Source organism: Leptonychotes weddellii, chromosome 12 (assembly GCF_054177405.1).
Source record: "Leptonychotes weddellii isolate Sample4059 chromosome 12, ASM5417740v2, whole genome shotgun sequence".
Lineage (NCBI taxonomy): Eukaryota > Metazoa > Chordata > Mammalia > Carnivora > Phocidae > Leptonychotes > Leptonychotes weddellii.
In genome coordinates, this window is record NC_138380.1 from 68,656,047 (window position 1) to 68,674,166 (window position 18,120).

The window sequence follows — 18,120 nt, forward strand, 5'->3', positions numbered from 1 at the left end:
GATGAATCATGAGAGACTATGGACTCTGAGAAACCAACTGAGGTTTCTAGAGGGGGGTGGGGTGGGAGGGATGGGGTGACTGGGTGATAGACACTGGGGAGGGTATGTGCTCTGGTAAGCGCTGTGAATTGTGCAAGACTGTTGAATCTCAGATCTGTACCTCTGAAACAAATAATGCAATATATGTTAAGAAAAAAAAAGAAGAAGAAGAAGGTAGCGGGAGGGGAAGAATGAAGCGGGGTAAATCGGAGGGGTGGACGAACCATGAGAGACGATGTACTCTGAAAAACAAACAGGGTTCTAGAGGGGAAGTGGTTGGGAGGATGGGTTAGCCTGGTGGTGGGTATTAAAGAGGGCACGTTCTGCATGGAGCACTGGGTGTTATGCACAAACAATGAATCATGGAACACTTCATCTAGAACTAATGATGTAATGTATGGGGATTAACATAAGAATAAAAAAAAATAAAAAAAAATAAAAAAATAAGCTTGCATATAAAGAAAGCGATTGTTAACTACAGAAATTTAGAAATAAGTAAGAAATCTATTTCACATTTGACTTCCAAGACAATTGATTACATATGGAGTAACTACTAGAGATTCTGATTATGTTTAACACAATTGTCAGTGCTTTTCTGCTGGCACAATCAAGCCAACATGTTTTGGAAGAAGCCTAATCTGTTTTTCATTTGTAATATGTCTCAGAGAGGCGGGCCAAGAAAGTGTTTGCCTGCTTTGAGTAAGTATGATGGGTTTCAGACTATGACAGCTTGTATTCCATAACAAAGAAGTTGGTATTAAGTGGCATGTCAGCTGAAATCTCCAGCTTAGTAAATAAATGGATGAAAAGACACCAAAACATCCTCTGTCTCAAACATTGGTGCACATTTCTCATGTCGCTACAAAGCCCTTATTCATTCTCTTCTCCCTTATTGTTGTAGTGCTTTAGAGAATAAATAGTTTGTAAAACTAGATCTAGTTTTAATGTACATGTTTTAGATCTGCCTCCTTCAGCAAATAAAACACCACAAAACTTGAGGTAGAAACTTAGTGCATTTAATTTGAACCTAAACGTTAAAATTTAAATTAAATTGAAATATCTTTTCTGCCTCTGAATAGATTTTTTTTGTCCTGAAAGAGGTTCAGGACAATACCATTTCTAACAAGAATTAGAAATTCATTGTTTGGTTGAAAATCACTTGAATCTAAGTTTGCTTAGGAAACTGTGCTGTTGCTGTGAAATGTTTATAATTTTAAATTTAAGCTTAGAGACAGTGAAATTTTATTTGCTTAGAGACAGTGAAATTTTATTTAAGTAGCATGAAAAGCATTTAAAATGATCCTCAATTTTATGTAAATGCTCACTAAAGAGAACATGACACGATAACCTGATCCTGTGCTTGTAACTGTGGCCAGTAGACCCCAGTGCTCTATGTCCCTTCCCTCAGAGCCACTAAAATGAACCTTGGAAACACTAGTCCCTTTTCTAGCGATTTTCAGGATACTTCTCCATTTGCTCTTGACTATACCTGCTCCCCTTGTTCTGCTCCAGGCTCCACCTGGCTTCTGACCCTTGTGTTTGTGTTTGCCCTGCATGTTTGATGATGGAATTTGGCCTCCCTATACTGAACTTCTGGAACTCTGTGAGAACAGTTTGCACACCCCTCCTCCCCACCAAGTGTGTCTGACCTCAGACTGCCCTGGCCTGTTGACCCTGTTTGACTCAGCTTCAGCTCTCAAAGACCACACTTCTGCTAAGCCTGACTCATCACTCATTCTCCTAGTGACTGCATCTCATCCCCAAAATGGGGTGGGGTGAGGGAAATGGGTAGAGGGAAAAGATTAAAAAGAGAGGACAGGGACGCCTGGGTGACTCAGTTGATTAAGCATCTGCCTTCGGCTCAGGTCATGATCTCAGTGTCCTGGGATGGAGCCCTGCATCGGGCTCCCTGCTCAGCAGGGAGTCTGCTTCTCCCTCTCCGTCTGCCCCTCCTCCCCCCAGCTCATGCTCCCTCTCTCTCTCTCAAATAAATAAAAAATCTTTAAAGTCATTAAGCGTGTGCCTTCAGCTCAGGTCATGATCCCAGCGTCCTGGGATCAAGCCCCGCATCGGGATCCCTGCTCCACGGGAAGCCTGCTTCTCCCTCTCCCACTCCCCCTGCTTGTGTTCCCTCTCTTGCTGTGTCTCTCTCTGTCAAATAAATAAATAAAATCTTAAAAAAAAAAAATTAAAATTAAAAAAAATAAAAAGGGACAGAGGGAAAGATATAGAGATGGAAATATAAGAGAAGATAGATGTAATCTAGAAGGCAGAGGAAGAGAGAAGACAACAGAGAAAGCCATAGAATAATCAGTCAAAAACGGGAAGAAAACGTGAGAAATGAGAGAGGGCTAAAAAGACAGCGAGGGACAAAGTCTTTGAAGTACTATGACATTGTTTGGCTGGTAAGTTCTCGGGCATTGTACATGTCACTGTAACAACTGGTGTCCGCCTTCTAAGTGATAGTACTAAGTACACTGTACAGTGATAGTACTAAGTCTAGGATGGTTGGTGGGGCCCCTACCTCTTTCTAACGTCAGTTCCCACACTGTGCACTCTAGGATTTCCCCTGCAGGGAGTTCCCTGAGCACTGCATGCAGTTTCTAGGCACCTTGCTCTTCTCAGCCTGAACACCCCTACTTCATCTGTACCCCCCAATTCTTCAGCAAATTCTCCCGTATCATTCCAGATTCTGCAGGGAGCATCGTCTCCTAAAATACACATGTAGGCACTCCCTAATGTTTTCTCATTTCACTTCTGAGCTGCCTTTTAAAAAGCTAACTGAAACCTCTTAAAGAGAACTTATCCGTAAGACTCAGGAGATCTGTTTTCTCCCTATTTGTAATTCTCTCTCTGAAATATTTTGAATATTGTTTTAAAGGATGTGCTGTGTGTGTGCATGTATGTGTACTTAGTGTTTACTCCTAGCTGTTTTTAACTCACTACATAAGGAACTCTGGAAGATCAAACCACATTTCTTAATGGAACTAAACTTTTATCCCTTCCGATTATATTGTAATCATTCAACCAAAGAAGATACTGATGAAACAGAATCAGATTATTTCTTCACAGGATATAAAATAAAGAATCATAAAATTAATCTGACAAGAATTTGGATGGAACTCTTCTTCTTCCCTATTACATTTATCTGCAACTACTGACCTTAGATAAAGTACTGACCTTAAATAAAAGTATTGACCTTAGAGGCGCCTGGGTGGCTCAGTTGGTGAAGTGTCTGACTCTTGGTTTTGGCTCAGGTCATGATCTCAGGGTCCTGGGATCGAGCCCCATAACGGGCTCCTGCGGGGCTCTGCACTCAGTGGGGAATCTGCTTAAGGATTCTCTCACTCTCCCTCTGCCCTGCTCCCCCACCCCCACTCACTCTCGCACGCTCTCTCGCTCTTTAAAAGCAATCAGTCAATCAATCAATCAATCTTTTTTTTTTTTAAGTACTGACCTTAAATAAAAATCCAAAGAACATCTAGTTGTGGGGAAAGAAAAATTCTTTTCTATAACGTATTCTTTTATTTCCTTTCTTTTTATTTTTTAGTTTCGATATTCTGACTGGCAGGATAAATTATTGATGTCCCTGGGCACCATCATGGCCATAGCTCACGGATCAGGTCTCCCCCTCATGATGATAGTATTTGGACAAATGACCGACAAATTTGTTGATACTGCAGGAAACTTCTCCTTTCCAGGTAAGCATTTGTGTATTTAAAAAAACAAACAAACATACATTGTACTCCTTTAACTGGATGAAAGATCAGAAGTTGATTTTGCTCTTTCTCATCAACTTGTTTAATGGTTTGCACTTCTGACTGACTCCAGATATCACTGAAGAAGTTATAAAATTCTCAGAAAATTCCTTGAATCCTCATTTAAATTTCAACAACTAGATCTCTCCTGTTTGACTTTTAATACAGAGTAAGGGAATGTACAGAAAGCTTTGCATCTAAATAAAGCAGGGAAATCCCTCTACTTGAGGACAGTGGAACTATAATCTGAATATATCTATGCAATGTCCATCCCTTTGGTGATTACGGACACATTTCAAAATACTTCAGTTAGTATGGCCCTACTTCTTAGCTATACTCAGCTTGTAAATCTGTTGCTGGTTTTCTTTTTCTTTTCTCTCCCCGCACGCTTTTTGTAAAAATTCTCTCCATCTTCTGTCTCTAATTTGTGGATCAACCAGGTTGACTGGAACTTGATCTAACACTTCACTAAAGAGTGAATGGTTTCAACGTGAGAATGATGTGTTTCGAAACTCACACAGAGGAATGTGATTACTGAAGAGTCAAAGGAGTCCCATAAGTTAATGTCATCTGTAAGAGGGACTGTGGCAACAGCCCTGGAGTCAGGTTCCAGTGGACAGAGTTATTTTCATAGTAGCCAGATTCAACAGTGAAAGTGAAATCTTGATGCTTTCTACCAAGCCTGATGGCTCAGTTCTTCCCAAGAGATTTTGGGGGCACTAGGCTGGAGAAGATTGAGTGAAGCTTTATTAGCACACAGATGGTGGAATATAAGGGGAAAAGCAACTGATAAAGGAAAGGCAGCTTACATAGCAAAGATCCCTGAGAAAAAGTGGACTCTGTCATTCAGATCAGGAAGGAGTTCTCAGTGTTTGCTGATTCAGAACTATGTATTTGGTTAGCACTGCAGAGCTTAAGTGTTATTACCTAAGAGAATAGGATTGCTTGATTTATACAATAGGATCTGTTTACATAAACATTAATATCTTTTAGAAATCTAGTAAAAGTGCCTTTTTATTTTTATTTTTTTTATTAAAGATTTTATTTATTTGTCAGTGAGCGAGAGAGAGAGCGCACAAGCAGGGGAAGCAGCAGCTAGAGAGAGAGGCTGGGATCGCAGAGGGGACTCTGGGATCATGACCTGAGCCGAAGGCAGACACTTAACCAACTGAGCCACCCAGGTGCCCCTAAAGAATAAACTTAAATAAACATCATCTCTATGAGATGAGCAAGTGAGCTCTGCTAAGGCTAAGTACAGCTAAGTACCTGATCTTCTCTCAACTTCCATGATTTTTGCTAAACCCTAGAACTCTCAACATACCAGCAAGCTCTCTGGATTTAGACTGAGTCTGAAATTTAAAGATTTCACTTTCTCCAAAGAGGAATGACAATATTATCTTTACAAACTACTAAAGAGTGGACTTTGGAAATTAATAACATTTGAGGGACTTCCCATCGCAAATTCTCTATGACAGCCTATAAGCCTAATCACAAATGTGGCTATAGAAGAGCAACAGGCGTTTCATCTGGAAGCTATAGAAAGTAAGCTGGCAACTCTGGGGAGTTTATCACCCCAGCAGTCACAGGTTTTTAAGTGACTGGTTCATGCCATTCCCCGGAGAGACCTTGAATTTGGCCCTGGGCACAGCACATGGCACCGTCTGCCATGCCCAGCTTCAAAGCTATTTGCTTGCATAATTACAAACAAGTGAAAAAACAAAGAAACTGTTCCAAATAAGAAAGTTGTGGAAGTAGTCTGGTGTTAATGAAAACAAAAACAGGACTGATAAAATTGGTCCAAACACTAACTCATCTGTGCGAAATGTGTGGCATTATTTTAACTTCATTTAAAAAAAAAAACTTAGTCAAGATAAAATACATAACAAAATTTACCATCTTAACCATTTTTAAGTATACAGTTTGGTAGTGTTAAGTATATTCACACTGTTGTACAATCAATCTCCAGAATTTTTTCATCTTGTAAAACTGAAACTCTGTGACCATCAAACCAGCAGCCCTGCATCAGTCTCCGCACTCAGCACGGAATCTGCTTGTCCCTCTCCCTCTCCCTCTCCCATCTTGTTCTCTCTCTCTCTCTCAAATAAATAAATACAAATCTTTTTAAAAAGGCACTTTTGGGACACCTGAGTGGCTCAGTCAGTTAAGCATCTGCCTTCGGCTCAGGTCATGATCGCAGGGTCCTGGGATCGAGTCCCGCATCGGGCTCCCTGCTCTGTGGGGAGCCTGCTTCTCCCTCTGCTGTGCTCTCTCTCTATCTCTCTCAAATAAATAAATAAAAATCTTTTTTAAAAAGTCTATTCTTTAGAATTGTTGGACTCTTGGACAGTTGGACTTAATGGGAGTCAAATAGGCAGGGAATGTTAAAAGAAAACAAGGTTTAAATTACAGGAGGGTTTGACAGTGAACGATTGTGAAGGGAGCACATCGTGTCAACAGAATAAAGCTCAGTGACCAGGTTTGTTCCCTCACGATGACTCAGCTGTGCAGAAACTATGCACATTCTGCATCCAAAACCTCAAGGACAGAGTCAGAGGAGACATTTTTTATGCAGAGTATTAGGAACTTGATATATTTTATGTCAGGTCTATGTGACTGTAATGATCTAGAAAATTCTGTAGAGAAATCAGTACACCCTGCATGCCTTTGCATTGCTGCGTGGTTGAGAGGAAAAGGCATATTGGAGACCCCAGTTACCTTAACTAACTGTATGTACTGCCTGTGTACATGCACCAACACTTTGTTTTGTGCTGAATATTTCCGTATGATAAGAGAAGTTCTAGGCAGAATTGAGGAAGGCAGACATTGACTTGAGACTTAAACATGACAGGACTCTCTGTGTAATGTCTCGCTAGGTAATCCTTAAGATGTGCAGTTATTTAGACCCTTCACTTACCAGCTGTTTGACTTGGGCAAGTTACTTAACCTTGTCATTCTTACTATGCTCATCTTTGAAAGGTGATCATAGACTTACTGATAGAATTAAATGAGATGATTTATGTAAAGCGCTGGAAGATAGTAAATGATCAGTAAATATTGGGGAAAACTCACTGTGAAAACTTGGAAATGAAATGACCACTCTAAAATTCTGTTTCTTCATCCATAAAATGAATGAACTTTATGGGAGCTCTCTAAAATAAATGGGCAGCTTCAAGAATTCTCCATTTCCTTGTTCTGGGAGGCATTCAGGCAGAACAGAGTGAGAGTTCTCCATCCCAGCACATTAGCATCAAATGAGGATACTTTTTTAGTGCTCTAGACTCAGCCTGAGGTTCTGATTGAACTGTTCTTGCATGGAGCCTGGGCAACTGTATATTTTTCAAGCTCTTCCATGTCAGTCTAACAGGCACATAACATTGAGAACCCCTGAACCAGTTGACTTGGAGATTGTTTATGAAACTGAGGTATAACAGGTAGCATCTGAGAAGACCAGGCCGAGGCCCTTTCAAATCTAGAGTCCCATTCGATTCCCAGATCTAGAATTCCAGATCTAGAGCCCCATGAGATGTCTAGATCTAGAATCCTGTGAGATTTCCAGAGATTTCTAGATTCCACCTAGAATCCCAGGTCTAGAGTCACATGAGATTTCCTGGTCTAGAATTCCAGATCTAGAATCCCATGAGATTTTTTCTGACCTAGAATTTCAGATCTAGAGTCCCATAAGATTTCCTGGTCTAGAATTCCAGATCTAGAATCCCATGGCTTTTCTGGGAATACATCAACACACATCTGCCTTACCTTAGTCCTCGGGCAGCAGAAACTCTCCTAGGAGCTCCTAGGGTTATTAACCCAGGCCTAGATTGCCATTCTTGGCTTGGACTCTGAAAAAGGAGCATTTCAAATTATGAATGCCCATAGTTTTTTATTTCCTAGGAGGGAGAATCAGTCTGAGTTATAATATCCTCACTGAGAGAATGTAAACATTTGAGGTAGGCATTTGGAGGAGAGTAAAATTCATTTAAGATTCTACATGATTTTTAAGTTCTGGGGAAAAATTAACCCTGTACACATATATGTAGGGTTTTCCCAAGGTTTGAACAATGATTTCCACCATTACCAAGTTTTAAGTAGCTTGTCTGCCTGTGATTCCAAATACAGTTCCAATTGAGCATCTCCAAGTTGCCATATTTAAGAACTCATAGAGGAACTGAGTACACACAACTGAACTGATAAGAACAGAAGTAAAATAGGGTCTAATTCCTCCCAGATCTGATAGCTGATGGAGAGCTAGATTAACAAGAGGAAACACTTTACTCTGAACATCAGTAGAAGTTACAGTTTTGAGGGAGAAATTATGCCATAGTCAGGGAAGCATGCCTGGTAATTGATCCTGACAGTAGTTTGAGTTTAAATACATTTTGACCTTAGCCCCTTTTGGAAGAAGATGAGGAAGATACCAGAAAACATGACTACTGGGTTATTTATACATGATAAGTAAACAAAGACTAGTTTCTGTCCTTGCATCATGGTAAATGGGAAATACCTACTCTGGTATGTTTTCTCAACAAAGCTGTGGCAATATTTTGTCCTATTATTTTGACATAGTCTGTTTCTTTTATACCTTTTCATTTTGTAGTTTTTAAAAATTTTTTAAAGGATTTCATTTATTTATTTGAGAGAGAGAGAGAGAGCTCAAGTGCACGAGTCAGGGGGGAGGGGCAAAGGGAGAGGGAGAAGCAGACTCCCCACTGTGTGGGTTGCCCAACGCGGGGCTCGTTCCCAGGACCCCAGGATCATGACCTGAGCTGAAGGCAGACACTTAACCAACTAAGCCACCCAGGTGCCCCTCACTTTGTGTTTTTTAAAAAGTGAAAATAAGTCATTACCACATGAAACAATCAGTATAGTATAAAGTTAGGAGCTATGTGTATAGTGAGGACTCTCAGCCTGCTTGCTAACTGTGTGACTTTGGATAAGTTACTTTATCACTCTGTGCCTCAATTTCCTCATCTGTGAGATGGGGATTCACAAAACAGTCCTACCTCATAGGGTTGTGGTGAAAATTAAATGAATTAATACATGTAGAGTGTTCAGAACAGAGCCTGGCAGATAATAAAGGCTCAATACATGCTGGCTATTACTAAAACAGGAATGGCACATAGGCATTTTTATCAAATTAGTTCAAATTAATAGACAATGTATTTCCTTCCAATTAATAGCACTTTAAAAATACCAGAAAACAGTTTTGCCAGCAAACAGGATGTGGAATGCAGGATGATGACCAGTTCCCAGTGATCCACAGTCTCATCTTTACACGACTCACTTAATCTTCCTTGTCTCTAATTTCCCTCCTTTACAATGCATGTAATTCAGCCTTTGTAGTTCTTATGTCAAAAGGAAGCATGCAAGAGAAAACACACATGTATTAAAATAAAACTAACAGAAACAATTACCTGTAAAGTGCTTTTAGCCACTAAGAAAATATGCCCCTTAAATCCTGTATTTTCTCTTGAGACCATTTCCTTTTCCTCCTCTGCCTTCTATATGCCCTGCATGCCCTCCATCAGCTCCTCTCTGCTGCCTTAGGAAGCCCTTTTTGCTAAAGGCCTGAGACCTCCAGGATCAGGGGTGAACCTAGGAGGGCTGTCTTTCCCTATCTGGGCCCTAGATGTCCTGCACCTAAATCCTTGGACTCTTTATTTGAGCAAAGTGAAAAGAATTCACTGAGGTTGAAAAGAAAAAAAAGGTTTTTAAAACCTAGTAACATCTATTAATAGTTCAACCTTTCAAAAATGTCTTATTTTTGTTTTGTTTTGTTTTTATTTAGTGAATTTTTCATTGTCAATGCTAAATCCAGGCAGAATTCTGGAAGAAGAAATGACTAGGTAATTGGCTAATGCATACATATATATATGTAGGTATTATATATATAAATATGTACATTTATATATAAATATTTATGATATACTTTTAAAAGTGTTTTATTTGAGGATAATTGCAAACTTTCAGAGAATTTTAAGAATATACAGAGTCTCTGTATACTCTTTACTTTTTATTATATTCTTTGACCTATTGTTATCATTTTTTTTAAGATTTATTTATTTATTTTAGAGGGAGACAGAGAGAGAGAGAACATGAGCCAGGTAGGGGCAGAGGGGAGAGAGAATCTCAAGCAGACTCCCTGCTGAGAGTGGAGCCTGACGTCGGGCCCCATTCCAGGACCCTGAGCTCATGACCTGAGCTGAAATCAAGAGTCAACAACTTAACTGACCGAGCCACCCAGGCACCCCTGAATTATTATTATCATTTATACCCACCCCCCGACCTCCACCATCTGAAGTAACTTGCATACATCATCATGGCTCCTTACTCATAAATACTTCAGTGTGGTTCCTAAGCATAGGATACTCTCTTCATAACCATAGCACGATTATCAACTCCAGTAAATCTAATATTGATAGAGTACTTTGATCTAATCCACCATCTGTATTCCAAGTTTGTCGGTTGATCCAATAATGTCTTTTATGGCGTTTTCCCTTCCTTCAGCCTTAATAGAAATCTCAAAAGTCTGTGACATAATGTTTGTATGTTTACTTATCAATTAATGTTGCTGATTTAAATGAGCTCCATCTGTATGTTACTGCAGGCCTGAAAGGCTTCTATCTGGAAACAGTTTGTAAAATTATATAAAAAGTATCTTTGAAAGTATCAAAACTGAATATGTTTTTTTTTTTTTTAATTCTATTTATTTGAGCACGAGCAGGGCAGAGGGCAGAGGGAGAGGGAGAAGCAGACTCCCTGCTGAACAGGGAGCCCGATGCGGGGCTCGATCCCAGGACCCTGTGATCATGACCTGAGCCGAAGGCAGACGCTTAACTGACTGAGCCACCCAGGCACCCCAAATTTGTTCTTTTTAAAGATACTAACTTTCCTCTAATTTAGTTAAGACTTCCCTCAAAGTTAGTTTGAATTTATGATGTTTTTAGCATACTATTAAAAAATATTTCTGAATTCTGCCAAAGAGCAAGAGGGTTTTTGTTTTTGTGTTTTTTGGCGGGGGTTGGGGGGTCTTGCTGTGAACAATATGAGAAAACTTAACACTAAGTACCATTTCACATGGTCGATCTGTTTATTCCATATGTGAATAGTAGTGACGTTTTTCAATACAATAAGATATGCAAGTCTAGAATCTTAATTATGAAAGAAGAATCACACCATATCTACAAATTGTCAGTATCAGTTTTAAGATGATTCATTAACACCATTATTTTTTGCACTTAACCACAAAATGTATCTGTTTTCTGGTAATTCAAGTGAATAGATTTGCCATCATCCTCTTCTAGTTTAAGAAAGAGAAGAGAAAAAATGTTAATGTGTCTTTGTTACAATGTCCTACACAATCTATATGATTTCAGTAAACTTAACTCCCAATTTTGAAGATTTTTCCTGAAAGAGATGAATAAAGAAGAGTATTTAAAAGAAACTTTATAATTATTTTCCAGGTATGCATACTATTACTCAGGGTTAGGTGCTGGAGTTCTTGTTGCTGCCTATATACAAGTTTCATTTTGGACTTTGGCAGCCGGCCGACAAATCAGGAAAATCAGGCAAGAGTTTTTTCACGCTATTCTACGACAAGAAATAGGCTGGTTTGATGTCAGCGACACCACGGAACTCAATACACGGTTAACCGAGTAAGTGTATTGTTTATGTCACACTTTCATAACAAAATGAACCACTAACTATGTGAAAATGTGTCATGGTTAGACTTTAAATTAAAAAAATTACTAGATGAAACGTTTGAGACGAATGGGGACTAGATCATCCGACAGCCATTTCTAGCATTTACGTTCTGTGCTCCCATGCATTTTCCTTATCTGTTAGTTTGTTCTTCTCAGTGATTTAATAGGTTAATTTGAAGACTGAGCTCACATCTTACATTTATTTATCTCTCCGTGGAGCTTGCTACAGGGCCTGACAGATGTTATCCGTTCAATTAAGATAGTTGAATGAATGAGTATATGTGTGCGTGAAGTCACAGCAAGACTTGTCTTCGTAATTGTTGGCTCTTCACTTATTCGACAGATATTTGAGGTCCTATTATATGCCACGTACTCTTCTAGATATTTATGATATACCAGTGAACAAGACAAAGATCTCTGTCCTCTTGTTGCTTACTTTCCAGGAGGGGGAGATAGATGACAAACTTTGTCTTACTGGAGTTCCCAGCAAAAGAGTCCTAAATAAATGAAGTTAAAAAATCAGGGCAGGTCAAGGCATTTAGGACCTGGCTGGCCTCACTAAGGACTTCAGCTTTGACTCATAGTGAAATGGGCAGCCACTGGGAGTTTTGATCTGAGGAGTAACACGTTCAGACTTCCATTTTCAAAGGATCACACTGGTTGCTATTTTGAGAAGAAAGTGGGTTGAGAGTAGGGCCGAGGGTAGAAGCAAGTAGCCCTTCCCTATTACTGTTGCAATGCCCTTCCTAACTCCTGCTTTTAAACAATTGGACTCAGATGTTCAGAATGCTAATGCTTCTCGATTAGGATTAACTAATTTAATAGCATCAACTTTAATGATATGAACTTCTTAGAGGCATGAACTGAACCTGAATTTCTTCCTTTGTACAATATTTAGGTGGGGAAAAATCCCATTCAAGAGGCTAACTGTGAACGAGGCTTGCAGTAGTGTAAACGAGATTTACCTGTCTATGTGTTTGTCCAATGTCTGCTTCGGCCCTCTGATTGAAGACCTCCTGCCCGTAACCACTTAGGTGTGATCTTTTTTAGTGACATCTCCAAAATCAGTGAAGGAATTGGTGACAAGGTTGGAATGTTCTTTCAAGCAGTAGCCACGTTTTTTGCAGGATTCATAGTAGGGTTTGTTAGAGGATGGAAGCTCACCCTTGTGATAATGGCCATCAGCCCTATCCTGGGACTCTCCGCAGCTGTCTGGGCAAAGGTGTGTGAATCGGGGGCATTTTCCTGTGGGTTAGCCCACACGTGCAAGAGTTATTTTTAACATGCAGGGTTCTGGTTCTTGTCGCTGTCCAGATCTGTGTGACATGTCAGTTGAAACCACATTTAAAAGCATGTTGTTAATGCTGTAATAAAGAAATCCATTTTTAATATGATTTAAAATGTCAGTTTTTACCTCACAGATTTTTTGCACTGCTATTATTTGTTTGGGTAAATCTGCTGGCATAGTAGTTTAAACCACTTAAATGGTTATGTCCCTATTTAAGGAAACAGTTTTAAAACATAACATTCTTCCAAACCATTGCATGAATATAAGAAAAAATAAAGTTTGGATTTGTTTTATTCATTTTTAATTGTTACATGTGACAATTAAGTGGCACTCTGCCAATTTGGCCTTGCCCTAAAATAAATAAATAAATAAATAAATAAATAAATAAATAAATAAATATGTATATAACCTGTTCTACTTCAGACAACACTGCAGAGTTGAGAAGTTTTACTGACAATTTTGCTCTTCTGGAGGTTGATGATTTGCTTAGTGAATTACTCATATCTCTTTTATTTTGATTATTCCTTTACCTGTCTCCTGCAACATCTTGTTTAGCTGTCTTATTATTAAGCAGAATGCCCATGAGCAGATCTGGAAGTATTGTTTTCATAGTAATTAAAATCGTGATACAATAAAGGAAAGAATAGTGACTTTCCAAAGGAGTAAGGTTTTAGTTTAGTTTATTTTGCAATTAGCAGAGAAGAAAACATGGTAGGTGTGGAACTTGACATTAATCCTCAAGATGCTATGTAGAGAATTATATGTGGATTTTCTGTTCCTGACTACTCTTGGGAGCATACCACCAGGGTAGATCAGATCTAGCCTTTGTAGAGGGTGAAAGGATCCACTGGATCTGGTACACGGGCTGTTGTTTACTTCATGATGTCAGTGGCTGGGAAGGGATAGGGTTTGGGAAGAAAAAGCAAGTTGAAGAGTTGACCAGACTGCCTTTTAAATTTTCTCCCCATACGAAAGTCACGGATGTGTCTCCTCTGTCCAGATACTCTCAGCATTTAGTGACAAAGAACTAGCTGCATATGCCAAAGCGGGCGCAGTGGCCGAAGAGGCTCTGGGGGCCATCAGGACGGTGATAGCGTTTGGAGGCCAGAACAAAGAGCTGGAGAGGTCAGGAATGTTCTTTGTCCACTAGTTCAAAGAACCCTCTTTTGCATTTTGTTGCTCACTCTTTTGTGGTGTGTGTTGTGTTTACTACTTTCTTTTTCTTAATATTAACCCCTCCCCCACAAAATATAGGGACACTTTGCTGATGTCTGGAGTTGAATGTCAACCCCTAAAGCAGGGTTCTTACCCTTTTTAAGTTCCACGGACTCCTTCGGCAGTCTGATGAAGCCTACGGACTCCCTCCTTAGAATAGTAATTTTAAATGCCTAAGACAAAATACAGAGGATTACGAAGGAAACCAATTATAGTGAAGTACAGTTTTCAAAATATTTTTAAATTGTGATACAGTAAATACCTGCCTTTGTTGTTAGCGTATTAAATAATAAGAGCAAACTATGGGTTCAGTAACTATTATAACTCTGAGGTAGAAATGCAGGTAAAAGATACTTCAAGATATTTGTTTCAAGTGTAACATGATATAAAAATGATCCGTGATATAAAAATGATCCGTGATCTCTACTGGCAACAAAGCCATAGTTCCTGCTAATTCTGCGGTGGTTTATTGCCTATGCTGATAATCCAAGGAAATGCTACATTTCAGATACAGGTTAGTGAAAATAATTATATAATTGTTTCCACATTCGAATTCCTTGACCATGGATCCCAGGCCACATAGCCCTGCTCTACAGGAACCTGATAGGTAAAAACCAAAATGCCAGAACAAAGCCCACGGATAAAGGCTAGTCTGTTTTTCTTTAATGTCCCCAACAAGTGTTCTCTAAATAACATGCCCTAATACAAAGTATGATTCTGCATCAAGTCTTGCCGTTCCGTGGGACTTCTGGTACCCAAAACTTTTTGCAAGAGAAATTCTCTGGAAATTCTCCCGCCTTTGAAGCCAAGTTGCCCCCTAGTCCCTCCATTTTCGTTCCCTATTTTTCCATTCTGTGGGCCCTCTTCAAAAGCGCCATGTTCCTGGTTCTCTGATCTCTTCCTGTTTCTCACTGCTGCTTCCTGTATCCAGTAGCCCACACACAGCAGCCTAACCCTCCCTGGGACCTCTGGATGGGCGTGTAATCAGTACCGCTCCGTTAGCTGCAGTAAGCAAGCCGCCTCAGCGCAGGTCATTACAGCGTGTCCTCCACTGTCCCCGGAGCCTGGTGTCACATGGGGGCTGACCTGAATCGCCCTGGGCCTTGGGGCCCAGCCACACAAGACCAATCACAGGGCTGGAGGCTCCCCAGGGATGCAGCTCTGCAGAAGGAAAGCAAGGAGAGCTCACTGAAAAGTAGGCTGCTTCAAGTAATTAGACACACAAACTTTTTGGTGGCAACTGCATTTTTTTAAAAAACTAATGAATCCTCAACATCTCATTTGGTTAAACTAAAAAAAAAAAAAAGAATCTGTTTTTATTAGAAACACTATTTTATATGATATTACCCCCCACAGTCTCATTTTATATGTCTTGTGTTTTTTTCCTAATTTTAGGAAGCCAAAATTAAATACACACTTTCTGTACCTAGCGTGGAAAAGTAGATTTAATTTAAACTGATGTAAACAGAAATTGTAATTTAACAGACCCATTATAGACATTTGTACCTTTGTATCGACTCCTAGAAGCCAGTAATAGGAATTTTAATTGTTACTCAAAAATGTGATAGAATGAGCACTCTTCAGGAGGAGGTTAAATTCTAAAACAACAATAGGAATAATGAGAGGAATAGAAATCACCAGGTTTTGCCAGGTGTTTGCCAGCCCTGTGGTAACCACTCTCTGTAATTATCTTTTAGTATCAGAATTATCTTGCAAGGTAGGCATTATTAACTCCATTTTACAGATAATGTAACTAAAGTCTAGAAAAATTGTATGTAGTGACCACTTTAGAACCTTGTGCCCTGGCTTGACAGTGGAAGATCAGCCTGACCAAAAAGCACAAAACAAAGCAAAACAAAAAAAAGCAAAGGCCCAAGTTTAAGTACAAGAATGTGTAAAATTCCAGTTCCTCACCCAAAGGGGCAATAGAGGAAGGTTTTTCTTTTCTCTAGAGAAGAGAAATTGAGCTGTGTAAAGAATCAATTGTAAGCATCCCGCAGCGTATTTACGTTTTAGTGCCATTCTCCTTTGACTTGGTTTCTCTTCTCCCTCCCAAACTTTGGCTCGTGATGCTGGCCGGGAAGGTGATGGCGAAGCTCTTCCGTATCCCAGGAGACGTTCAATCCTAGAACAGCTACAGGAACCCTGGTTAGACTGGAAGGGACCAAGGGAGACGAGTCCAGGCCAGTAAAGAGAAGGCTCAGATGGGTTCTAGTCCTGGCTGATCCTGAATTGGCTCAATTCCCAGGAAGTTGGGTTTCAGCAGGGTTTCTTACTGTGTTGGCATTGTTCCTTAAACCTCCAACTATACGGGAGTTGAACCTGGCTCTGATTATGGATTGTTTTCTTGTTACGTTTTCCCCTCATTTTCTGGTAGGTATGAGAAACATCTAGAAAATGCCAAAAAGATTGGAATTAAAAAAGCTATTTCAGCAAACATTTCCATGGGCATCGCCTTCCTGTTAATATATGCGTCATATGCCCTGGCCTTCTGGTATGGATCCACTTTGATTCTAGCAAAAGAATATACTATTGGAAATGCAATGACCGTAAGTAGTTTTCCTAATATTTACGAAGAAACCAAAAATATTGTTTATCCATCTACCTTGTGTTTTCTTTCATACTCCTCATTTTCGAAGAATGAGCCTGATTATAGGCTTTTCTCTTTTGGTGAACCTTTGCTCTGTCCTGTGGGAAGAGCTCGCCTTCTAGAATACACAAGGCACAATTATGAGCTGGGGGCAAAAAAGTAGCATGTAGTTAGACCACTTGAGAAGCTATACATCATATAAAAGGAAGTAAAAATTGAATGAATTTATGAATGAACAAATATGGATTGGAGGCATCCTCTTTCTGCCATTGAGTTTTCGTTATATAAAAAAGTAAACATTATTATAGACAGGTCATAGTATGCAGGATGCTAAGTTACATAATATAAAACATCAGCTACCCAAAATATAAGATGGAAAATTATTCTGTTTTTCAGAATGAACATAGGTTTATTTTATGATTCTGAAAATAATATCTACTAGTTACACAAAGGATTAGAGTACAGAATTTTTAAAATTACAAATTACTTAGAATCTAATAATCCATATATACTTAATGATAAGTTTTGGTATAGATCTCCCAGATCATTATATATATGTTTTTTTCTTTCAAAACTGGGATTGTATTATGTGTATCTTTTTATAACCACTTTTTAAAAAGATTTACTTATTTATATTAGAGAAAGAGAAAGAGCGCACAAGCATGGGGAGGGGCAAGGGGAAGGAAAGGGAGAGGGAGAGAATCCTCAAGCACACTCCCTGCTAAGTGCAGAGCCTGCCATGGGGCTTGATCCCAGGACCCCAAGATCGTGAACTGAGCTGAAATCAAAAGTCTGCTGCTTAACTGACTGAGCTACCAGTCACCCCTATAACCTTTTTTATAAACCAGCAATATTTTGTGACCAGCTTTATGTGTCAGTGATGATCAAAACAACATGTAACCATTCAAAGAGCAATCTTTTAAAACTTACACTTCTCTGTGTTTCTAAAGAGAGGATACTGATGACCCCAATTTGGCTCTTTGGTGACACATGAAGACCATTATGAAAATTAATTATTTTGAAATGTTTTCCAGAATGGTATCTTCAGATTCCATTAGGTGTTGAGGGCTGCTTGCTGGATGAGCTTTTATAATTGTGGAGTAGATTTTTTTTTCCTTTTCTTTTTCTGGGGGGTTGATTTTTTCTCATATTGGCCTCCTTTCTGGTGGTCAACTTGGAAGTTCTCCACCTTCTTCATTTCCTCACTTGCAAAATTTTGTAAAGAAGAGAGAGAAAATCCTCACTCCTCTCTCTGGCCCAGTCTTTGCATTTGTACCACGTGGACAGTAACATCTCCCCCCCAGGGCTGGAGAGTGGGGACCCACAATGCACAGAGCCCATCCACACCCTCTGTGTAAAGGGAAAGAGCCCTGGTGCATGAACTTTATAACATCTACTTTGGTAGAGACTTTTTTTTGCTTCCTTACTGGTTCTTATCTGTATTGCAGACAGTGGATAGATATTTGTGGGATATTTGAATTCTGGGTATGTGAAGTGTTACTGTAACTGTCTTCAGAGAAAAGTCAAGCT

At 39.5% G+C, this 18,120-nt stretch overlaps 1 protein-coding gene across 1 annotated transcript in view; it reads left to right on the forward strand.

Annotated features, from left to right (window-relative positions):
- LOC102741359 (phosphatidylcholine translocator ABCB4-like) overlaps positions 1-18,120 on the forward strand; it is a 51,586-nt gene that overhangs the window by 4,531 nt on the left and 28,935 nt on the right. Inside the window, exons 4-9 of the mRNA XM_081799701.1 lie at positions 3,590-3,740; positions 9,583-9,640; positions 11,258-11,449; positions 12,548-12,719; positions 13,786-13,910; positions 16,378-16,549. Of these exons, the coding sequence (XP_081655827.1) occupies positions 3,590-3,740; positions 9,583-9,640; positions 11,258-11,449; positions 12,548-12,719; positions 13,786-13,910; positions 16,378-16,549 (870 nt within the window). The remainder of the gene's footprint in view (positions 1-3,589; positions 3,741-9,582; positions 9,641-11,257; positions 11,450-12,547; positions 12,720-13,785; positions 13,911-16,377; positions 16,550-18,120) is intronic.